We start from the raw sequence: 24,505 nt of genomic DNA, 5'->3' as shown, positions 1-24,505 counted from the left end.
AATTTAGCTAACAGTGATGCTACGTACAGTGGGCGGCTGAGATCAAAATTCACCTTGGAAAGTGCTGAACGTGTTGTGCCGGTGGCTTTAATCACAGCGGCTTCTCTGTAATTAAGGTTACACGTCACCCGCCCATTTCATGGGTGAGGAAGGTGAGGCTCAGAAAAGGGGTGGTAAGTGAAGAAATCCAATACCTATTGATCGTCCCCTGGGGTGCTGGGTGCCATAAATATTATTTCAGGGCATCCTAGCTCAGACTATGAAATCAGATTTACTGAATTTGAATCCCAGTCCTACCACATGCTCGTCGCAAGTTACTTAAACTCTTTGGACTTCATTTTCCTTACTTCTTAAATATAAAATCTAGCTTCCAAAATAAAGATTAAACAACAGAATACCTGGAAAGTGTGCAAAGCAGCCCCTCTCGTATAGTATAACTCTCGGTAGGTTCTAACTGTCAGAAAGGAGGAGAGCGTAGTGATCTGGATTGTTTGGGTTCCAGTCTCAGCTAGCTAGCCTTGCTGCTTGTTCTTAACCCTCTCTGTGCGTATAAGTTATCTCATTTTCAAAATGGACAGAACTTTTTAAAATTTGTTACTGGGGTGTAATAAGAAACGAATTAGTGCAGGTAAAATGCTTAGAATGGAATCTGTTATCGCTTGTTAACTTATTGTGGCTTCTTGACCCTGAGTTTGAATCCTGGAACCAAGCACCACTTATTTGCTATGTGATCTTGAGCAGGTTTATCTCTGTATGCTCGCCTTTCTTATTTTCTATAAAGTGTGTGTGTAAAATAATTTTTCCATTAAAATGTTACCGTGACGTTTAAACGCGATAATTCCCACAGTGCCTGACACAATAAACAGCAGATATTATTGTTTGCGTTTTCCAGGAAGCTAAAATTTCGAAAGGCAGAGCGACCTGTCTGAGGTCGCGGGACTAGAGGTGGCGGGGTCGGGATTCGCACTCTCCAGTAAAGTCAAGGTACTGGCGGGGACTCGGAGGGGCGGACGCAGGAGGCGGAGACGGGAAGAGGTGCGTTCGGCGCTCGACTAATCTTGCCTAGGGGGCGGGGCCACTCAAACCCGCTGCGGCGGCGGCGCGGCTGGTGCTGGCTCGGCGCTCTGCTGGGGCGGCCTGGCCCACAATGAATGGCCGCCGCGGCTGCCGTTGCTGCTGAGGCGGAGGCCGTGGAGGCCGCGGAGGCGGAGGCCGAGGCCCCGGCGCAGGGGGTCGCGCCCTGGGCCCAGGCCCGGCCCCAGCCGCCGCTGCGGAGCCCGCCGGGAGCCCCCGGAGCTCGGCCACGGCACAGGTGAGGCGGCCCGCCTCAGGCCCGGGTTCCGGCCTTCTCTCGCCCGGGCGGCCCGAGGGCATCTGAGGTCCCACTGAGGGCCGAAGGGAGAGGGCATGGGGGTCCTCCTCCGACCGATGAGGTACCAGGCCCGCAGCCTGCACTGCAGCCGGGCCGGCGAGTGCGGTGAGGCCTGGCCCCCGCCAGCGGCCTTGAGTGTCCAGCCCTGGACCTGGCTGCAGGCTTGGGGACCGCGAGATCGGGCCCAGACCTCTTCCCATCGTTCCCGGCGGAGGGGGCGGGTGGTTAGGCCAGGCCGAGTGACTGGGGAAGTTGGAAGGCCCGAGGGATAAAGTGAGGAGGTGCCGGGGGAGCCCGGAGGGGGAGGGGGAGGAGGAGTAGCGCTTTGGGCCGGCTGAGTGGGGGAGGAGGAGAGGGTGGCGCGGCCGGAGGGAAATGGCCCGGAGGAGGGGCGGGGCGGGGCCGGGCTTGCAGGTACTGTCGCTGGAGGAGGTGGGTAGGTCAGGTTACAGGCCTGGGGGCGGCTGAGGAGAAGCCCAGGAAGTGGGGCAGGGTGGGTGTGGGCGGAGTTAGTTTGGGGCCGAGGATAAAGGGGGCGGGCAGGTTGGAGATCCGGGAGATGGTGCAAGGGTCACGTGAGGTTAGGGTCGGAGAGATGTTTGAGGGGGAAGACCAGATACTGGGGCAATCAGGTAAGTTGAGGAACCACTGTAGGCGCTTTGGGAGTGGAGGGTGACAGAGCTTTTGGGCTAGGCTAGTGGGGATGTAGTTTCCGAGAAACTAGTGTTGATCAAAAGGCACGTGCCAAGATGTGCTCCCCATTCCCGGCCAGGTGTTAGCTCTGGGCCAAACCTGGGGTTTTTTTCTCTTTCCCACACCTCATTCCCGTCAGGGGCCGAGTTTGCAGACTACCCTTCGGCAAGCCTCTGCCAGCTGTTCCAAGGCATTGGCTTGCCAGGTGGGTGTTTGTGTGGGCAGCTTGGAAAATAGTCTGGGACACCTAGCTCAGGCATCTTGTTTACCATGGGGGTGGCCCTTGCACATCACCACCCCAGGTATCTGCAGGGAGGCAGCCCAGCTGCCGTTACCTGAGTATCTTAGAGTCCTAGATTCTTTCCCCACTTTTTGTGACCAGAACCTTGAGGCTGAAACCTAGGGAATGGGACCTTACAGCCACCATCTTATATCAAGACCTCCAGGCACCAGCTCCCTGGAGGTGAAGAACTGGGAGGTGAACATATAAAGCTATTCATTGTGCTTTGGAGGCTTATGATGGGGTGACAACAGATCACCAAGAAGAGGATCAGGTCAGGTACCTCCATACTGATACAGGCCCTTGGGGCTACTGTCTCCGGGGCTCTGTTTCTGGGGTGCTGTCCTGGGGCAGGCTCCATGCCAAGTTTGCTGGTTGGATGAGCTCATTGATTGCTCACCACCATCAGGTCAGCTTAGTCCTTCTCCGTGGTTCAGAAGCTGAGGCTTGGAGTGGCTTGTCCCAGGTCACATGACTAGACACTGTCTGACTGGGATTGACTGATCCTCAGCCCAAACCCACAGTCCTGGGAGCTGGACTTTAAGGGTCATGACTGGAGGAAGTCTCTAATCTTCTGGATTCCTTGGCAGGAATTCTCTTTCTTCTTGCCATCCCAAGGGGTGGATCAGTACTCTTTCGGGCAGAGTTTTCCTGGTATCCCAGGGGGTTCTAACAGTGGAATCTTCTTTCTTAGAGGCCTGGTCATACCTCAACCCCCATTCTCCTGGGAGTCAAGAGGTCAGGGATGAGGGAGCTGTGGGCTGGCAGGAGGCAGTTAGGAGGATGGGGCCGGGCTCTCGAGCTGAATTTTACTTTGCTTGCCACATTTCCCCACTTTGGTCCCTGGTCAGACCGCCTTAGCTTTCGTTCCTTCTCTCTAAGCTAATGCAAGGCTTTTATGTTGATTTGGGAGCCTCAGCACCTGAGGCAGGAGCCACAGACTGCTGGGTCAGGTATCAGCCAGATCTGGGTTTAATGATGGGTTGCCACCCTCATTCTTTCCCTTCCTCCAATCTCCCCATAGTTCCTAGAACTGCCCTCCATCTGGGACCTGGTCTCCTCCCCTCTCTGGCTGGCCTCCTGGTTTGGGAGAGGTGGGAACTTGGCCAGCCACCCCACGTAAAGAGACCTTTCCCCTACCTAGTTTGGCCTCAGCTGGGCTCTGAGCTGGGTACTGAGGTCGGCTGGCTATCTCTAGTCACACAGCTGGAACAGGGGCAGAGATTGGTGGCAGTTAGCCGTGGTGTGTGGATGGCAGAGAAGAGGGTGATGAGTCCAAGCCTGCACCTGGAGGAGAAGGCGCACTCAATAACTAAGTGCTTTTCTGTGAGGACTTAGGGTGCACAGACCTGGGGCACCAGAGGAGGCTATAATGATTGGGGGGTGGGGGGGGCAAGTGCAACAAGTGAAGGGATTCTTGGGACAGCTTTATTGCACTAGGGTGCTAACCTCTTGCTAGGGGTAAAGGGAATGGTCTTGCATAACAGATCTTAGAGCTGCTCTCAGCAACTTCTGTTCTCATGAAGGTGACCAACCTCAGACAAATGCTCAAGAGATCATTTCTGATATTCCAACGTTCGGGAATTTAGACAAGGAGAAGTGATAGTAAGGGCTAGGTGGGGTGGTCAGGGAAGGCTTCCAGGTGATCTGAGCCCTGAACAGTAACAAATCAGCCTGTGGGGGGAGCTGGCTCCGGGAGGGGTGAATGTTCTAGGCAGCCAGGACAGCCCATTGAGAGCCTTTGCTTTGCCAAATGCTTTAAACATCTTGTCTTCTTCATGAGGGAAGGAGTGAGCGGTGACCCTAGTGTACAGACAGACCCTTAGTGCCATTCACAGAAACGAAGACTCAGTCTCTGGGTCTCCCCGTCACCCCAAACGCAAGTCCAGACTCCTTGGTCTGCATCTAGGGCCTTTTGAAATCTGGTCCCTCAGCCAGGCCCTGGTGCGTTCTTGAGCAGAGTCACAAGGAGATAAAGCTTTAGTTGGCCTTGTAAGACCCTTTGTTGAGGTCAACATGGAGAATTTGGGTTTGGAGAGGATTGAGAGTTGGTCCGGTGAGGTCTGACTGAGTTCATCAGTGTCATTGCCAAAGCTTATGGATAAGGTGGCCTGCCAGGCTCATATGGGGGCTGCTGCATTTGACGGTGATGGTGAGCCGCCTGTGCTTGAAGGCACCGAGGTGGTGTTTGTTCTAGCCACTGCTCCCTCTCTTGGGTCCTTACTTAACCCTCATTACCGCAATCCCTTTCCTGGGTGCAGGCTGCTCTGAGCACTTTTACACATTTTTGACTCATTTAAGCTCATACCTAGCGTGAGCAAGTGGGACACCTCCCTGCCTCTGCTTCTAGGTCCCTTGCCCAAGAATGTCATCCCTCTGGCTCCCCCTCATAGAGCCCTCTGAGCCACAGAGGCTGTGAGGTGGGACTGGGCAGGCAGCTGTCTTATGTCCAGTGTTTGGTTGTGGTCATCGTTATGTCTCTCCTGTGCTGCCTCGGTGAAGGTTTCAGCGCCCTTAGATCTAGACCCACAGGTCATATGTGAGGACAATGACTCTGTTTTGTGACTTAAACGGAGGGTGAGTAAGGGTGGGCTAACACTGTAGTGGAGAGAGTCAAATCTTGGGTCATCACCGCCATGCTTAACCGTGAAACCCTTGGGCAAAGGTCTTGACCTCAACGCCTCTGTTTCCTCATCTGATAAGTGGGGACAAGTAGGCATACTTGTACCATGATGGTTCTCACCCAGTGGTGATTCCGCCCCCCTGAGGGGACACTTGGGAAATATCTGACGACAGTTTCGGTTGTTGCAATGGGGTTGGTGGTGCTTCTGGCCTCTAGTGGGTGCATAGGGTGCTGCTCAACATCATGTGTACAGGGCATCCCGCCCCCACAACAGAATGATTCTCCCTGAGGGCAGCTATGGTGCAGGTTGCCTTGAGGGTTATGTGAGAGGTTAGTGTCTGGGTGCGATCAGGTGATGGTGTGAAGGCACTGCGGGAGCCCTCAGTACTGCTCATTACTGAGAAATAACTTAAGGTTTGGGAGATGGGAGATGGCGAGAGATGTAAGATGTCAGGGAGTTAAGATCTAGTGAGAGTCAGGGGAAGAACAGAAGGGGACACAACTAGTAACAGCTGGCATTACGGGGCACTCACTGCAAGGTGGGCTCTGATCTACCTGGTTATACCATGGTTTAATACTTGAAACAGCCTTGTGAGGTAGTTGCTGCTTTTGGCCCATTTCATAGTTGGAAAGACTGATGGGGCAGATGCTATGGCAGATAAATGTTCCTGGGAGCCAAGAGAAAAGGAAGTATAAGTCTAAGCAGGAAGTTTTGTAAGGGATATTTGAGCCTAGTAAAATAAGACTCCAGTTCTTATGCCCTGCCAAGCCCTGTGTGGTGTCCAGGCACATTTAACAAATGCCATCCCAGTAATGCTCCACCATCCTCACTTTTGTTATTAGCAGCATTGTCACCTCAGGGCCTTTGCACAGCTGCTGCCTGAGTGTTGTTTGGTTATGAATACACACAGGGAGTGGGAGGTAACTCAGAAAGGAGGGCTTGTGGTCAGAGCGGAATGGGGGTTGGGCTGCTGCTGGCTTCTCCTGGAGCTGCTGCAGGTGGGAGGCTAGATTGCCCAGGGCTGCCAGGAGAGAGTGGGAGGAAGGAGGGAGGAGAGGCAGCAGGCAGGACTGCTGCTCATCCTCGGCATTGGCAGTGTTGGGAGGAAGAGTGGAGAGTAGTTGGGCAAGGCTGAGCAAAGGAAGGTGACTTCCTGCCGGGGAGTAGAAAGAGCAGCACCCCTCCTGGACACCCAAGACCCTGGGATGGGGGCCCCCAGGCGGGCAGCAGATTCCATTTCTGCAGAGGACGTGCCTAGCAAGGACGAACAGCTCCAGCTCTAGCTCTTGCTTGTCCTGGCTTCCCTTTCCTGCTCTGGCTTCTCTGAGCCCCATGAAACTCTTCTAGTCACGGTGGGGGAAACAAGGGAACCATGCAGAGCACACCGGGCTATGGTCAGGAAGCCTCCTGATTCTTGGATAGGAGCCAGATGGCCTGAGTGTGATCCTGGGCCTCGCTCTCCCTGTTTCTTCCTCAAAAACTGGGAGAGGAATAAGTGAAGCGCCTTCTCTGAGCCCTTGCCAGGCACCAGCGCACAGTAGGGACAATGTGAATGCCAGCTGCTATTGCAACTCCTGTCTCCCACCCGGGACTTAGTGGCAGCTATTTAGGGAAAGAGCCAGTTAGATGTGCATGTACTTTAAAAAGTGCAGATGCCAACAGTAGAATCTGTACAAATAGCACTTCGTTCTTTATTAAAGGCAGAAGATTTATGCAATTTGAAGAGAAACCAGAGTATTGCACTTTGTTCTTAATTAGCAAATGTTTACCTGAGTTGCCTTCCAAATTTGGCCCCTACACGGGTTTCCAATGGCTTTGGGTGCCTCCCTGGCTATGGCAGGATTCGGCCATCTGCAGAGCTGGGTAAAGGATTGTGGGACTTTCCAGGGGCCTTAGGTGTTTCTTACACTTGGCTTTGGTTTCCCTTAATTACTTCACATGTTAGTGGAGGGCTCACAGCTTCCCTGAGAAGTAGCCAGAACATCTGGGCCATCCACAGTCCTAGGTAAAGCACAGATTGGTCCCCGCAACCTCTGCTGGCTGGGGAATCCGGAGCTCCTTTCCCAAAGAAGTGGCAATTTTCAGTCCCAGGAGTCACCCTGCCACACCCCAGCCTGACCTGCCTGCACCCCATCCTCATCCAGCTGCGCATGAGCAGTTGTTCACATACAGTTACATTGAGCCCCAAGTGGGACCCTGACTGCCGACTACCCACCCGGTGCAGCCCTTGAAGGAAGGTGCCTGTCTGCATAGCACCCTTCACTCTGGCCCCAGGAGGACTCACCGTGATGCTCCCAGCATCCCTGTCCTAGCTTTGGATACCCCTTCTGGGTTCCACTCCAGTTTTAGTCCCATTAATGTGGAACAAGAAAGAGATTTATGTTTGAAGTAATAGAAATAATTCTTCATTCATTCCATTTATTCTGCAAACAACTGTGTGCCCAGCTACTCAGCCTATCCTTAGGGGCAGGGGCAGTGTGCACCAGGGAGGCCAATGCCTTGCCCCCAGTGAGGCTGACACAAAGCCAAGGATACATGTCATTTGCTAGGTGGTGGGAAGTGCCAAGGAGGAAAAGCCAAGCATAAGAAGTAGCTAAAGGAATTGAGATTGGGAGAGGCTGTCTTTGGAAATTTGAGATCCATGACTGGGAGGGCATAAAGAGTTGTAGCCATATTGGGGACAGCTTTCTTCAAGGCTCAAAAGTAAGCAAGGCCCAATCGCACACCCCAGTAGTGAAAACTGGTTTTGAAGGAGTCCAGGGTGAATCTAAGAGTCTTGACCTGAGTGGGGAATTTTCTGGTGAGAGCTGCAGCCAGAGCAGCCTTGGGGAGATGGGAGCTCAGTTGTGGGCATGTCGAATTGGCAACTGGGGTATGTGCAAGTCTGGCATCCATGGGGAAGGCCAGGCCAGGGGCTCCCTGGCAGAGTTATGAGTAGATGGTATTTCGAGCCTGTCTCAGTCAGCTTGGATTGCCGTAACAAAATGCTGTAGATGGGAGACTTAAACAACAGATACTTATTTTCTCAGTTCTGGGGGCTGGAAGGAAGTCCAAGATGCCAGCACAGTCAGGTTCTGGCTGGGTTCTAGAGTGCTCACATGGCTTTTTCTCTGGATATGTGCTTATATATATAGAGAGAGCTCTTTCTTACATGGGCAGCAGTCCTGTAGGATTAAAGCCCACTTCTGTGACCTCGTTTAATGTTAATCTCCTACAGACCTTGTCTTCAAATATAAGCATGTTGGGGGTTAGGGTTGGGGGCATTGTGGTGGACACCAGTTCCGTAGTTCATAGCAGAGCGCTAAGACTGGGTGCTGTCCCCTGGAGGAGAGAGGCAGACCAAGGACTGAGCATAGCTCCAGCCTTTTTCCCCTTCCTACTCTTTCTGGAAGGACCACACCTGCTTTTCCCTTAGGGCTCTGCATGCCTTCCTTGTGTCTTGAGGGTGAGATCCTAGCCCCCAGATCTCAGCTCTTCTGGACAAGAAGATTCCCCTGCATGTAGCATGTTGACTGTGTGATACTGGGTGAATGACCGTTACCCCCATTGGACCACGTTCCCTGAGGCAGAGCCTTGTCTTGGTCGAAGCCAGCCCCAAGCTCCTGGGTACTTCCTGGCCCAGGCAGGCGGTTGGCAAATATTTGTTGAGTGACTGTTGGGAGGTCATGGAAACTGCGTGCCATGGCCTTGCGTCTCGCTGGGAGATCCACTCACATCTGGGGCCAGGACTAGCAATGCTGGGAAGGTCCCCTTGGTCCTATGTGGGGCTGGGAGCTGCCCCTCCTATCCAGGGGTGTCTGGGGATCCCAGAAGACATGCCAAATTGTGAGGAGAAAGGATTCAAATACAGTTTTCTGCCCTTGAGTTTATAGTCAAGTGGAATTTTATGTTCTCAGAGATGAGCATAGGGGGTTGAGGGTGGAATGTGTGGAAGAAGAGGGGTGTCCTCTGCAGGCCAGAAACTTTTTAGAGCACAGGCTGCAGCTGAGAGTGGAGGTGGAGGATGTAGTCAGTGGGAGAAGGGCACTCCCGACAGGGCACCCAGCTTGGCCAAAGGCCTGGCTGGCAGGGGTAACCATGCAGTGCGCTGAAGCCGAGATGGGTGGGGTTGAGGGGCTCAACTTGTCGGGGACAGAATCATTAAGTGTTTTAGAGACTGTGACCCCTGGTTCCATCTCTGGCTACCAGGTGACCTGGGCCAGGCACCAGCTGCTGTAACCTGTTAATTCTGGGATCCTGTCATGACTCTGTGGTCCCTCCCTCATGGAGCTAGTGTGGGCGAGGAGCTTTGCACAGGGCCACACAAGTGGTGTGGTGGTTCTTTCTGAACCAGGTCTCTGAGATCCCCTGTGGCCCTTCACTGTGGTCTCAAAACCCTTGAAGTTCTGCCCCCCTTGTTACTCTAAGAGGCAGCAAGGCTGCACCCAGTTTCTGCAGCTCACAGACCTGCCACCGCACTGCTAAGCTCTGTGTGCTGTTTGGTTGACCTGTTGGTGCTCGTCGTCATTCTGTATGCAGCCCCCCACCAATTGCTGATCAAAAGCTTCAGAGTCCTAGGTACTGGGCTCTGTGGCTGGGGGTTCATGAGGCATGGGGACCTCAGCTTGAATGTCAGATTCAGATTGGCTCTCGCCCTTGGGAGCCCCCCTGCCTGCATCCCTTCCATCTTTGTTCTGTCAGCACCCTTACTGTTGAGCTGCACCAGTTCCCAGGGAGGGGTTTGGGCTTGAAGTCTGGCTTCCTGGGCCGAGGCAGTGCTGAGCTTTGGTCCCCACTCATAAAATGAGGTTGTTCTAGTGGCCATGTCAGAGGGTAATCCTCGGAGACTGCTTGCAGCGGTGCAGTTAGAGGGACCCCCTTGGAATACCCCCTACTGCCCCAGAAGCATCCATATCCACATATTCCCCCCTTGGCAGTCTCTCCCCATGTGCATGATCCCTGTGAGCTGCCCAGTCCCAAACTGGACTCATCACGTCTGTTTCTTTCTTGGTGCTGTGTGTCCCCTTGCTCTGCGCTGTGTAACATTTGCATACATTTATTGTGCCTCGGCCTCTGTTTTGAGTTGCTGATCATGAACAAATCTGGCTAGAATGCCTGTCCTCCTAGATAGACAGCACTTGGAGGAGAAACTGTACCTACAGCTCTTAAAATGCTGCCCCCTAACTCCAGGACATCTAGTGATGGCATGGGTGGCTCCCTGTCCAGGATGCATAACTGCTACAGCGTGAAAGATGAGAGACCCTTTGTCCTGCTCACCCTCCCCCCCTCCACCCTGCAAGAAACTGCTTCTCTTCCAGCATCTTCTTGTACCAGGGACTGCCCACCCCCAGCAGGGTTAGTTGTGGGGACTAGGGGTTAACAGAAGCCAGGCCTCGTCCCAACTCCCTTTCTTCTTTTCTCTCACTCTTCCCTCCCCACAGCTGCTCACTCCTGAGTCTCGCTATCTTCTCTCCCTCTTTGCTGCCACCACCTCTAACCCTGCTCAGCTGTCAGTATCTTGTCTTGTGTTCTGGTCTCCACATTGCTGCTGGGAGTTCTTCCAGAGCCATTCTGGGCCCAGGTCTCCCTTTCTCTGAGCTTTCTCCGCTGGATGGGTTCTATCAGTGGAGGCAATTTTGGTCCCGGGTTCTTTGTGGCAGGGGCAAGCTTTACAGACTTGTTTAACAGTCTGAGTTAACCCTTGTCCTGTGAAGACCCGGTAACTAAGGCCATAATGGCATCTCTTCCCACGTGAAAAGCATCCTGCGGGGCTTTTATAGCCTTCCACTGCATGGACTGTAGGGGTAAAAATCTTTCCTCCAAGCAACCAGGACTTTTGCTTTCGTCCTCCCTGACATTCAGCCTCCGCTCCTTCCTCAGGGGAATGATTAGGGTCTAATAATTCTCCCTGGGGTGGAAAAAAGGCAAGGGAAACTGATGGTGAAGTTTTTGAGGCAGCTGTTTTTGTCTTCTTTTCAGCCTTTCCATTTCCTTCTGCTGTAAGGAGAATTTTCTCTCAGATGTCCCTTGCAGTGAATGTCTGCTACTTCTTTAGTAAATGAAACAGCCTCTAGCAATTGGAGGATCTCAGGTTCATGCTTTATCGATGACTGCTTCGTTGTCAACAGCCCCCTTTCTTTCCCAATGGCTGCATATGCTTGGAGCACGGGGAAAGCATATTTAGAATCTATAGATAGTTAGCTTCTTACCCTTTCCAAGGGTGATGATTTTGAGCAGAAATGCCTGGAGGCAAAGTTCAAGCCTCTATTACATGTTTCTGCTTAGGACTGTGTAACCATTTAGTACATAACTGCTCCCATCAGTAAACCATTCTTCCTTTGGATCAGAAAGGGGTAGGTCTTTCAGGTCAGCTCTACTGGCATAAGGTTGAGAAATTACGTGTTCACAGTTTTATTGGCATAAGAGGAGCAAGATTCAGAGTATTAAATGTTTTTAAGATAACCTCAGGATTGTCCACAAGAATGGCCTGATATTTTGTCAGGCGTTCTCTGGTCATCCATAGTTGTCCTGTGATCTCTGACATCCAACCTGATGAGGGCTTAATACCTCCAATAGTTGGTGGTAATCTTAGTAGCTTCTACCCAGAGGGCTGCTGCAGCTACTGCCATTAAACAACTTGGCCAGCCTAAAGTTGTTCCGTCTAGTTTCTTTGAAAGGTAGGCTACTACTGGATGAGAGTCAGGTCCTTGTTTCTGAGTGAGGACTCCTAGGGCTAGGTCCTTGTTTCTTTTCTTTCTTTTTTTTTTTTTTTTTAAGGCAAGGCAACCTTTGGTTGACCTCATAGATTGCAAGGACCTTGTCAGCTTACAATCCATTATTATTATTATTATTATTATTATTATTATTATCTTTTTAATTTTTTTTTGTACACCTACAGCACCTGGTCTTCCTATGTGGTCTCCCATCCAAGTACTAACCGGGACGGACCCTGCTTAGTTTTTGAGATCAGACAGGATTGGGCTTGTTTAGGGTAGCATGACCATAGACTAGGTCCTTGTTTCTGAGTGAAGATGGAGCTATGCCCTTTTTCTTGGCTACATACAGAGTCAAAGATTTGGCTAAATTGGAGATGCCTAAGGCTGGGGCCTGAATTAAAGCTTGCCTTAATTACTCAAAAGCCTTTTCGGTTTCTCCTTTCCAATCTAAGGGGATATCATCTAGTCCCTTGGTGGCTTCATACAGGGCCTTAGTTATTAATCCAAAGTTAGGTATTCAGATTGTGCAACACTCAGCCATAGAACCTAGAAAGGACCTAAGTTGTTGCTCAGAGGCTGGGTAGGGAAGCATACAAAGAGCTTGAATACGATCTTGGGATAGCTTTTGCGTTCCAGGTGCTAAAACATGTCCTTGCTAAGTATTGGACTTGTTGCAAAGAAATTTGAGCCTTTCTCTTAGAGAGTTTATATTCTCTTTTTGCAAGGAAATTTAAGACCTTGATAGTATTCTCATCTGACGCCTCCTTGATGGGACTACAGATGAGGAGGTCATCTACATACTGGAGAATGCTTCCCTTTTGTAGTTTAGATCCTGAAGGTCCTTCTCTCCTGCTCTAGTGAAAAAATGAGGGCTGTCTCTGAACCCTTGGGGGCAGCACTGTCCATGTAAATTGTTGTTTTTCCCTAGTATTGGTATCTTTCCATTCAAAGGCAAATAGAAACTGAGATTCCAGATGCAAAGGAAGAAAAAAGAGAGTATCTTTTAGATCTAGTACAGTATACCAACCAGTATCTCCTGAGAGCTGAGATAGTAACGGACAGGGATCTGCTCCTGAAGGGTGGATGAGAGTCACAGCCTCGTTAATAATCCTCCAGTCTCGTATCATCTGATATTTCCCACTAGGTTTAAGAACAGGCAGAATTAGGGTAATCCATGGAGAATGGCAGAGTTTTAAAAGCCTATGTTTTAAAAATTTAGTTACAGTGGGCTGTAGACCATTCCTTGCTTCAGGCTTAATAGATAGGATATTGCTTCCAGTTAGGGAATTTAGAAAAGCTCTTTACGTTGAACTTTTACTGGTATAGCAGTCCTGGCTTGATAATACCAAGCCACCGGATTAACTCGTTGGTCAATGTTTTCTGGTATATTAGCCGATTCTTGAAGCACTAAAAGCCTGGGGGGTCTACACCTGAGTTGTAATATAGCTTCTAATTTAGTTAAAATATCCTGTCCTAAAAAGGGAGCGGGGCAGCTTGGAACTATTAAAAACTCCTGCTGAAAAATCTGACCTTCAAATTGGCAGGTCAGTGATGGAGTAAAATGGTTGCCCATGCTTCCTCCTCCTACCCCTATGGTAATCGTAGTCCATGAGGAGGGTTTTCCTGCAAATGCAGGGAGAACAGAATAGGTTGCCCCATATCTAAAAGAAAATTGAATTAGCTTACATATTATGTCCAGGGTAGTGATGACAACATTCCTGGACAAGGGGCTGTGAGGATGGCCCCGGGCCTCTTCAGTCACACAGTTCCCAGACCTGGGTTGCTAGGGCGTCGACTAGCCGCCCTCCTTTCTGGGAGCGCGGACAGTCGACTCTGTAATGCCAACTGTTGGTACCATTTTCTTTACATGTGCGGCAAGGGTTCAGGGGCTTTTTGGTACAGTACTTTGCCCAGTGTCCTGCTTTCTTTCATTTGAAGTGAAGAACTCATTGTCTCCTCATTTCTCCATCTCTTAAGGGATGCTTGTCGAGTACCAAAGGCCTGGCCAATTGTGATGGCCATAATCCTGGCTTGTTGTTTTTCTTTATCCTGTTCTCTCTTTTTCCCTCTTTAAGATCTTGATTGTTATAGACCATGAAGGCCATATCTAGTAATTGATTTTGGTTAGTCTGTGGCCCCATTCACAGTTTTTGAAGCTTGTGTCTGATATCGGGCTGACTGGCTAATAAAATGCTGGCCTAACAAAGCTAACCCCACAGAGGAAGTGGGGACTACATTAGTATACCTCCTAAAGGTTTCTTCTAGCCGGCTAAAAAAGCTGGCAAGGTTCTCATTTTTTTCTTGAGTAATGGTTCTAAGCTTCTCATAGTTCATTGGCTTTTGTATTCCTTTTTTTCATTCCCCCAGTGAGGGCCTCTAGAAATTTGGGGCATCTGGCCATTCCCTCTTGGGTATTATAATAATTCCAATCAGGATCAGCTAAGGGTACTACCTCTGACACAGGGGCATTGCCCTGAGGGTTCCTAACAAAGGCCTCATCTGCCTCCTAATGGGCTGAATGTGGTCCTTTTCAATGATTGTACAGCAGGTGGCTAAAATAAATTGGATGTCTTACCAGGAAAGATCAAAGACCAGAGTCAGGGTTTGCAACCCATCTGGAAACTTGCTTGGATCTTCAGAATATCTAATTTTTCCTTACATTACTGAATATCAGTGATGGAAAAAGGTGCTTGCACCCTAATGGTGCTTTCCACCCCAGGTACCTCTCTGAGAGGCAGGACAGTAGAAGGAAGTACGGGATATAGAGTCCCACTTTGAGTATGAGGAGGGCTAAGAATAGCCTCTGTCTCCTGTGGTAGAGCCTTTGAAGAAAGAGGAGAATTATATGGGGGTGGCTGAGCTTCCCTCTGAAGGGCAGGCAGGGTATTAAGTCATCAATGATAGTTGGCTCAGGTTTGTATTTGTCCTTGCCATGAAGCTTTTGGTAGTCTGGACATAAAAGTGGATCTTGGTAAAGGGCCATGAGGCCTGAACATGCGAAACCTCCAACCATTTTTCCTCCCTTTTGCAGAATAAATCTAGTTGAAGGATGGTATTATAATCAAGACTTCCATTTATGGGCCATCGCTTCTGACCCCCTAGTTTATATTGTGGCCAAGCTACATTACAATAAAACGTAAGGTGTTTCTCAAGTTATTGATATTGAATTTGTCCCAATGTTAAGGATATAGCAGAGAGGCAAGTCCGACAGGGCAAATGCTGATGGCTTATTTCCTGCGGTGGTCTGTGAAAAGAAGGACAAGCCTACCCAACCCCATGAGGTGTCCTTCTGGGTGGTAGCCAGCTCCGGGAGAGGGTCTTCCTGGGGCATCCTCCTGTGAAGTCCCTGATTTAGGATGCTGGACATCTCCAGCCTTGGATGAGCAAAGCACCAGTGCTACTTTTCTGACGCTTGGACTCAGACTCAAGACTTGGCTCTTGACTTGGGCTTAGGCATGGGAAATTATGGCCTAGGATAACTCTGGGTACCTCTCAGCTTTTGGCGCCCTGCTAGTTGAGAAACCGTTGTTCTACTACTGCACCCTGGAGTGTTACAACTTCAACCAGAGATTGTAGGACAAGGGTAGTCAAGGAAGGTACAGAATGCAGCCTTGGGTGTAACTTGCTTTTGACCCTAAAGAGAGTCCTTTCCTGGATCAAAGGATGCCTAAAATGGAGAGAAGTCTCCAAGGGCTACTGAGATGGGCAAAAACATGTCAGAAAGGAATGATCTAGGAAAGAGGGTCATTGGGAGTCCCTATCCTGGGAAAACTACACTTAAGGTAAGAGGTGGAGCAGATGGTACAGGGTGAATTACAGCAGAAAATCAGTTGAAGGAGGACCTCAGCCTGGGGTCCCCAGAGGAAAGTAGCCAGAGAGGTGAAATCAGAGTGCCACAGAGACGATGCCATAGGAATAGAACATCCAAGACAAAGAGGAAAAGATCCCCCTAGAAAGGGGCTTACAACCTGGCTGCTGGCTCACCACAGAAGATATTACTGGAGAGTGGGGATCTTCTCCCAGAGTGTTGTCCAGGTTCTTGATGACTTGAACAAAGAATTGAACAAGACACTGAAATACAGGAAAGAAAAGCTTAATGAGAAGGGAAAGTCCACTTCCTGATGTGGAAGCAGGCCTGAGCAAAAGAAGCCTGGCTAAAGGGCCTTGTAACGAAGCCTTTGGGGGTTTTATTCCTGTTTGCTGTAGGTGGCTACTTTCCTTAGAGTAGTAAGCTTCCTTGATTGACAACTAATATTGACAGGACTGAGTGATTCATCATTTGCTTTCTGCACATGTTTGTGCCCAGAATTCAGTCTGTTATGATATTAATGAAATTCTGGGCATATGTATCGTATCATAATGATGGCATAATGAGGCTCAGGTAAAATTGAAGATGCTTGGGGTCTTCATTGCACAGGTGCGAGTGACTGGCTGAAACTAGTATCCAATTTCCTGCTCACTTGTTTCTATGAGTTACTTTTAGCCCAGAAATGCCTTCTGGCTTGCTTAACTGTGGGTAGACTAGGGCGAACCCCTTCTATGATAGGGTGACCTCAGTATCTTTGCAGGTACCCCAAACCCGTAACTAATTTTCCTGCCCAACTCTTTTCTAAGAGCCATGAACCCCTTTATTATTAGGATGGATGATGAGGGATGGAAGGTCTCTTCTTTATCTGTTTCCTGCTGAGGAGGGTCATTGTCCCTGCCTATTGGGGTTTCATGGAGCTCTTTCCCTCTTTCCCTCTCTAGCGGGGTCTTGGGTTTCCTGCTGAAGTGCCACCCTAGTCCCTAGACAAGGAAAAGAAGATATGAACTTGTTATTTAAATCACATATCAATTTCTGTTATTGATTTGCCTATTAACAAGTAAAGGGGGAAACAGGCTTGGTTAATACATTTCTTAAAGAGTAAAAGACTTTTGGCCTAAAGTCCCCTTCCCTCTTGGATTCTAAGGGCCTTGTCAGGCTTACCGCCATTTCTGCTAACAATGGGCCGATAGCCAGAAGACCTGAGATTTTGAGTCACCAGTTTCAGGCCATTATTGGAATTTGAGGGAGAGGAGGAAAGAAAATTAAGTTTACTAAAAAGTTTAAGAACTCTGCAAGAGATGTCCCATTTCATTTCCTGCTAAAAGATTAATAATTTTACAAGTGACATCCATATCACTACTGACCAACTGGCTATAAATCAGAGATTCCCACAACCTTCTTGAGCTCGATTAATTTGTTAGAGCTGCTCATAGAACTCAGAGAAATTTGTCACTTAACTAGATTGCTGGTTTATTTTAAAAGGATATAACTCAGAAACAGTCAGATGGAAGAGATGCTTGGGGCCAAGTAGGTGGGAAGAGGCGCCAAACTTCCATGCCCTCTTTTTGGGGTTATGGGGGTTTCTTTCACAGGCCAATAAATTAAATCACTGACCAAAGGGGACTGATTCCATCTCTAGTCCCTCTCCCTTCCCCAAAGGTGGGGGGAGTGAAAGTTCCACCCCTTTAGTCACATGATTGGGCCCATTAGCAACCAGCTGCCATCCTTAGGTGCTTCTAAAAGTCATGTTAACATAACAAAGGACCTTTTCACTCTCAACACTTAGTAAATTCCAAGAGTTCCTGGAGCTATAAGCCAGGAATTGTGGATAAAGATCAGAATCTATTTTGGTCATCTGAATGACAAAATATACATTTCTTATGAATCACAGGATCCGCACCCTGTATCCCTTTGTTCACACTTCTCCCAATCCCCCCAGCCCCCCAGCCCCAACTTCCTGTCTATGGATTTCCCTGTTCTGGACATTTCATACACGTGGTCCTTTTATCTGGCTTCAATTAGCATAATGTTTTCAAGGTTTAAGTTGTGGCATGTATTGGTGCATTCCTTTTTATGGCTGAATAATATTCCTCTGTATAGATGGACCACATTTTGTTTATCCATTCATCATCATTTTATGGACATTTGGATTGTTTCCATCTTTGGCGATTGTGACTAGTGCTGCTGTGAACATTTATGTACGGAGTTTTCTGTGGACATATGTTTTTATTTCTCTTGGGTGTAATTGTAAGGAATGGAATTGCTGGGCCATATGGCAACTGCATGTTTAACCATTTGAGGACCCAGCAGACGGTTTTCCACAGCAGCTACACCATTTCGCTTTCCCACCAGCAGTGTAATAGGGTTCTGATTTCTCATCCTCACCAGCTCTTGTCTTTTTTCCCCCAGCCAGCCTAGTAAGTATGAAATGGTGTCTCATTGCAATTTAGATTTGCATTTCCCTGATGATCGGTGGTCTCATGTGATTTCAGGGTTTCTTGAGTGGTCATTCAGTCATTCAACAAACACTGGTTGGGGGTCATATGCTCAGTACTGTGGACATTGTGGGGAAAATCAGATGATCCTGCCCTTCAGAAGTTTCCATGCTAGTGTTCTTCAGAGTTACCCTATGCCTGGAGTGCTAGAGATGCTTAATGCTCACAGGATGCTAACCGTGTTAACACATTTCATATTTAAAGCACACATATGTAAGTTTGCCTTTGCCCCCTTGTCTGCAAGGGACATCATGTGGCCACCCTGGCCTGTAGGTGGTATGGCTGATTTGACAGTCCTAAAGGGATGGAAGGAGTGGGTGGCTCTTGCAGTTCTTACAGCCTTGGCAAATCCACCATGTGGATGTCCATGAGATCAGGGCTGAGCCTGCCATCTGACCTTGTCCCTCTGTCTCCCCTGTCCCCTACATAGCCACCACCATGGCCCAGACCCTGCAGATGGAGATCCCGAACTTCGGCAACAGCATTCTGGAGTGCCTGAACGAGCAGCGACTGCAGGGCCTATACTGTGACGTGTCAGTGGTGGTCAAGGGCCATGCCTTCAAGGCCCACCGGGCTGTGCTGGCCGCCAGCAGCTCCTACTTCCGAGATCTGTTCAACAGCAGCCGGAGCGCCGTAGTGGAGCTGCCGGCAGCTGTGCAGCCCCAGTCCTTCCAGCAGATCCTCAGCTTCTGCTACACAGGCCGGCTGAGCATGAACATGGGAGACCAGTTCCTGCTCATGTACACAGCCGGCTTCCTGCAAATCCAAGAGATCATGGAGAAGGGCACCGAGTTCTTCCTCAAGGTGAGCTCCCCTAGCTGTGACTCCCAGGGCCTGCATGCTGAGGAGGCACCGTCATCCGAGCCCCAGAGCCCCGTGGCGCAGACGTCGAGCTGGACAGCCTGCAGCACCCCGCTGCCCCTAGTGTCTCGGGTCAAGACAGAGCAGCAGGAGTCGGACTCAGTGCAGTGCACACCTGTGGCCAAGCGGCTGTGGGACAGCAGCCAGAAGGAGGCTGGGGGTGGCAGCGGCAGTGGTGGCAATGGCAGCCGCAAGATGGCCAGGTTCTCCACGCTGGACCTGGCCACCAACCGGCCGCCCCAGCAGGCCCTGGCGGCGGCGGCGGCAGCAGGAGGCGTGGTAAGCGGGCCCAGCACATCAGAGCGGACCAGCCCAGGCACCTCAAGTGCCTATACCAGTGACAGCCCTGGCTCCTACCACAATGAGGAGGACGAGGAGGAGGATGCAGGCGAGGAAGGCACAGATGAGCAGTACCGACAGATCTGCAACATGTACACCATGTATAGCATGATGAACGTCGGCCAGAGTGGTGAGGCATCCATCCCACCTCCCTCCATTGCCAGCCCCCACCCCTGCCACCCCCATCCCCAACACATACTACTCTCTCCCCCTTCAGCTGAGAAGGTGGAAGCCCTTCCTGAGCAGGTGACCCCTGAGTCCCGGAATCGTATCCGGGTGCGGCAAGACCTGGCATCTCTCCCGGCGGAGCTCATCAACCAGATCGGTAACCGCTGTCACCCGAAGCTCTATGATGAGGGCGACCCCTCTGAGAAGCTGGAGCTGGTGACAGGTGGGCTGGCCTCACTTCCTCCTCGAATCTTCTTCCCCCTGCCACCCTGGTCCTCCCTCTGGGCTAGTAGCCTATGGCAGTCTCCGGGTCCAGTACACCCTTGCTACCCCTTGGCCATGTCCTGGGGCAGCTGGTATCCCTATTGTTGATATACGTCAAAGACTGGCCTCTCGGTTTTTACCCTGGAGGCAGGTTCAAGTGTTGGCTGGCATCACTGGCCACATGCGGATAATGAGCAGATGCTTTGGGTGGTGTGAGGGTCAACTACACAGTAGTTAAAAATTTGCCCCTTGGAGTCAGGGTGCATGGGTACAGCCTCTGCTACCTGTCCTTTCTTATGCACGGCTGGTTGTGTGGATAAAAGCTAGCTACACAGGTATGAGATGGGCCCGGCACAGTTAAGGTGCCCTGTGGATGGTGGCCCTACCATTTCTGTCCCTTTATGAGGTTGCCCTGTGGTGAGTTTGTTGGGGAGGGGCTCCAAGGACTCTGAGAAGTGGGCCTGGCCATGTTAGAAATGTGGCAGTTTGGGTCCCCCAGCCACCATTTTTCCACTCCAGGCACCAATGTGTACATCACAAGGGCACAGCTCATGAACTGCCACGTCAGCGCGGGCACGCGGCACAAGGTCCTACTGCGGCGCCTCCTGGCCTCCTTCTTTGACCGGTGAGGTCCTTGTTAGAGCCTGGGGAGTGGGGGGACCTGCCCCATGCCCCCACCATCACAGGTGGGGACTCCATTCTCCTATGACCTTCCCCCAGGAACACGCTGGCCAACAGCTGTGGCACCGGCATCCGCTCTTCCACCAACGACCCCAGACGCAAACCGCTGGACAGTCGCGTCCTCCACGCTGTCAAGTGTGAGTGTCTGGCCTTCTGGAGGTGGGCTGGGGTGTGGTCTGAGTGAACAGATGGTTCTTTTCTCTGGTGTTGGCCCAGATACATGGGTAGGGTTTGGTGTTAAGAAAAATTGTTAGGTTTAATCTAGGCTTTTTGGGAAGAAGGCTGTGATTGGTTAGAGATTTCTTCATGGTGCGGGGAGGGTGGAGTAAGGCACCTGAAGGAAGCCTGTGTCAGATGTGGAGGGTAATCCTCAGACTCAAGGTGCTCATGGGAGTTACGAAGCAGCCAGGCCCCAGCCAGTTGTCCCAAGGGAACTCTGGGTTTCCATATGGAATCTCCCAGTTCCTAAATTCTTGCAAATGATCCATTTTTCAAGAGCACCGGACTACAACATAAAGCTCACACATCTTCCACATAGGGCCGTGCTCAGTCAGGCATTGGGCCAGCTGATGTGCTTTAGCGTGCTTTGGGCAAGGGCTTGGTTCTCATCTCCAAGGAGGATTCTGGGATATCCTGTGGCAGAGGGTTGGGGGAGTCAGGAGCAGTGTGGCCAATTGCATGTTGGTGGGGTGGGAAGCAGGGCCACGCTGGGCCTGAGCCATCTGTTCTGCCCTCAGACTACTGCCAGAACTTTGCCCCAAACTTCAAGGAGAGTGAGATGAATGCCATTGCAGCCGACATGTGTACCAACGCCCGCCGCGTTGTGCGAAAGAGCTGGATCCCCAAGGTGAAGCTGCCTGAGGGTGACACTTACACCACTTTCATCAGTGACACGGGCAAGCTGGAGCCAGACATGATGGGCGTAGAGCATGGCTTCGAAACAGCCAGCCACGATGGCGAGGCCGGCCCCTCAGCTGAGGCCCTTCAGTAACCCCCACCAGGCCCTCCTCAGGGCCATCACACTCCCCCTCCTGTCACCACCCCACCCCCTCGCCTGCCATCTTGGTCACGAGCTACTGTCTGTCCCTCCCCAGGGCCTGTGGTGGGGGGGGGGGCACTGCATGCTCCCAGCCCCTCAAACTCCCCTCTTGCACCCCTGACCCCAATCTGAGCGGGCTGGGAGAGGACAGCAGTGGTGTGAGCTCTGTGTGGCCTTCTCTCTCTGCTCATAATCGTGCACAGTCGGGGGGCACTTGCTCCCTGTCTCCTAACCCCTCGCAGTTGTCTCAACCAGGCCGGGCAGGGGAGGGGCCGGCTTAGGTAGAGTCTTCTGCTCTGCCCCTCACTGCAGCCCCTTGGGACTTGCAGGGGCCCCGGGGTGCTCAGGACCCCTTCCGCTGCCACCTCCCAGTGCTTCCACATTTCCAAAAGCGCCTTCCTGCCTCCCTTGTCTGTCCCTGGGGCTGGGGTAGGTGAGGCCAAGGGGACTGCCCTTGTGATAGCTGAGGAAAATTGAGGCTCAGAGAAATCCCACAACTGATCTAAGGTGGCAGGTGGTGGCAGCCCAGTGCCCTTCTCTCTCCCTCACCCTGTGCTCAGCTTCTCTTGCCCCCATCAATCCTCTATGGCCTGAGGGGGGCAGATCCTGAGTGAGGGGTGCAGACTGAGGGTCTCTGAGATAAAATGAGAGGTGTCTGGGGCTTGCAGAAGAGTGTGTGTGTGCGCGCATGTGTGTGTGTAGAAGTTTTGCTTTTAAACAAATGAAGATCTAAAAGGCAGTGGGACCAAGGTTGGAACCCAGGGGAGCGGGCTAGGGTGCTGCTGCCTTTCCCTCTCTCTCTGACCCCTCCCCCTCCCCACGGCAGGGCTCCTAGCCCCCACCCTCTGTATATACTTTTTAAAACATTTTTTTAGCTAATGAAATATTGAAGTATAAGATTCCTTTTATTTTTCAAACCAACGGGACTGTGACGTCCCCTTCAGTCCCCAGGGGCCGTGGAAGGCAGGATGGGATGTTGGGGGGTGGGGCAGGCTGAATGAGTGTGTGCATGTGGAGTGTGGGTGCGTGTTTCTGAGGAGGGGCCTCAGGCCCAGCTGCCACCAGGGCTGCGTGGGTCTGGCCAGCTCCCCCCACAGGGCCACATTTGAAGGGTGTCCCTGGTCTTGGCCCATTGGCCAAGCCCAGCTCCTGGGAACAGGGCAAGGCCCCACTACTCCATTGTTAGCAGTTGTTTGCAGAATTTTCTCTAACCATTCCTCTCTATCCTCGCCCAGTGTGAGTGGTTTTGGGTTTTTTGAGTTGTACATGTGAACCGGAGGGTTGTTTTTGTTTTTGTTTGTTTTTTAACTCCTGTCCTCCCATGCTGGGTGTCATTTGACATTTTTGTTTCTGGCCCTTATCCTTACCACCTCTTGTCCCCTCCCCAAGTCTGACGGCCCACTGCTTCCAGAGGCAGAGGTTGCCAGAAGTGGGTGGGGGCCATCCACTGGGGCCCTTGGAATCTGACTTGGAGGCCTCCCACTGACTCAGCAGCCCCTGCCAGCCTTTGGAGACGGGGTCCTTCTGGCATCTGCTTATTGTGGAAGTGGGGGGTGTTGAGTCCAGCTGGGGTCCTGGCACTCCTCTTTCTGGCCTGAGTTGGGGGGGGGGGGGCGGAGAGTGTATGGAGGAATCGCCACCCCAGCTAAAGCACAAGCACCTTAGTCATACCTCCCCTGCCCCCTTGTCCTGGCCTTGACACCCCATCCCAGCATCATCCCAAAGCACAATATCCTGGTCACTTGGTGAGTCCCTGGGCCACAGAGGGTGGGCTGGGGCTCCAGCCAACCCCTAAAAGGAAACAAGAGTCTCTAGGCGCTACCCCCATCCAGGCCTTAGTGGGGGCCAGCTCCTGGGACTGGGGTTCTCTTCCCATCCTTTGTCTTGGGCAGGCCCTCACCCAACCCCTCCCTGCCTTGTCCTTGGGCAGGGCTTGCCCCTGTCCCTCCACACCCCTGCAGCACTGGGTTGGGTGGCCAAGACCCCTTCTTGTTTCAGGGACCCCAGGAGGTGCCCCTGGCTCCAGGAACTGTATGTGTTGGTCTGGGGGCCGGGTGGGGAGAGTGGCCGGGCAGGGGTGCAGGGGAGGAAATTCCTCACCAGGAGAGCCAAAGACAGGGTCGTGCCTTACCCCAGGAGCCACCCCTGAGCCCGTCCATCCCGCCCTGCCCTCTGGGGCAGCCTGCTGCTTTTCCTTCACCCTAACTCCACCCCCACCCTGCCCTGCCCTGCTCTGAGCTGCATGGTTCCCCCCACCCCGGGCAGCCAGGAAGGAGCATGAATGGAGAATCACCGACCAACGCAAAAAAGACTGTGGGGTCCGCCTCCCCTGGCCGCCCCTCATTCCCACAGGACAGGCTACTTGCCATGTCCTTGTGGAGTGCCAACACAGGCCCCGCACCGGGCCAAGCCCCCCACCCTGGCCCGTAAGTGAGATTGCACATTAACTACTGTAAGGAGAGGAGCGCACTGGGAAATGTGAACATGAGAACATCAGTGACACTGATGACAAGAATAAACTAAACGCCTTTGTAACAGCCCTGTTGCATGTTACTCACTGGGGCAGGGGTCCCTCTATCCTTCCACAGAGCAACACCCACTTCCCAGGGTTTTACATTGACCAATGCAGCAGGGTCCTGGCCCAGTGGGCTTAGGAGCAGCCACACCAAATGTCACATCTCAGAACATCTATGTGAGGGAAGCGACAGTGTGATCTTTTCAGATGGGATACCAAGGTGCAGACCCAGGCCACCAACAGCTTCCAGCTATAACGCCCGTCTGGCTACCCTAGTATGTACAGACACACAGCACCCTCCAAGGCTGTTCTGCACCCATGAGCCCTAAACGTTGCCTGGGTGTCTCACTGGAGCCCATCCAAAGCTAGAAGGGCAGTGGTTTCATCAAATGGGCTTTGTGACCCATTCACTCGCCCTTCCATGGTCTGACACCCCCAGCCCCAGTAACGCATCCTGAGCATACCCCCACACCTAAAAGTTTCTGTCAAATAGAAGACATGGACAGGGCCCCACTGATTCTGAGATGTTTAAAGCAGCATGGGAAGGTTATTTACCTAAGGGATCCCCTCCAGTCAACAAAAGATCTTTGCTGGGAGGTGGGCTAGGAGGCATATCTCTAACCTGGACCAGGTCCTTCCACCCTATAATGACTTAGCGGAACTCCAGAGGG

General features: G+C 51.6%; 1 protein-coding gene across 4 annotated transcripts; it reads left to right on the top strand.

Moving 5' to 3' along the window:
* The first annotated feature begins 18 nt into the window (after nt 1–18).
* NACC1 (nucleus accumbens associated 1) lies at nt 19–23,856 on the top strand. Of its 4 annotated transcripts, none has more exons than XM_016162049.2 (7): nt 43–152; nt 893–984; nt 18,398–19,297; nt 19,385–19,558; nt 20,119–20,224; nt 20,320–20,417; nt 21,018–23,856. In XM_016162049.2, the coding sequence occupies exons 3-7, from the start codon at nt 18,406–18,408 to the stop codon at nt 21,269–21,271; spliced, it is 1,524 nt and encodes a 507-aa protein (XP_016017535.1). In that variant the 5' UTR covers nt 43–152; nt 893–984; nt 18,398–18,405; the 3' UTR covers nt 21,272–23,856. The 4 variants fall into 4 exon arrangements, with proteins under 4 accessions (XP_016017532.1, XP_016017535.1, XP_016017534.1 ...); XM_016162048.2 differs by having other exon boundaries at nt 893–1,035; XM_016162046.2 differs by lacking the exon at nt 893–984 and having other exon boundaries at nt 19–152.
* Nucleotides 23,857–24,505: the final 649 nt, after the last annotated feature.

This window comes from Rousettus aegyptiacus, unplaced genomic scaffold (assembly GCF_014176215.1).
Source record: "Rousettus aegyptiacus isolate mRouAeg1 unplaced genomic scaffold, mRouAeg1.p scaffold_m13_p_16, whole genome shotgun sequence".
Taxonomy (NCBI): domain Eukaryota; kingdom Metazoa; phylum Chordata; class Mammalia; order Chiroptera; family Pteropodidae; genus Rousettus; species Rousettus aegyptiacus.
The sequence above is the reverse complement of the archived record's forward strand: the minus strand, read 5'-3'. Positions and strand labels throughout refer to the sequence as shown.

Excerpts from the sequence above, each read along its gene's own strand:
- NACC1 (XM_016162046.2), top strand. Across the intron at positions 20,225-20,319 it reads CTGGCCTCCTTCTTTGACCG|GAACACGCTGGCCAACAGCT; the intron begins GTGAGGTCCTTG and ends ACCTTCCCCCAG. Across the intron at positions 20,418-21,017 it reads CGTCCTCCACGCTGTCAAGT|ACTACTGCCAGAACTTTGCC; the intron begins GTGAGTGTCTGG and ends TTCTGCCCTCAG.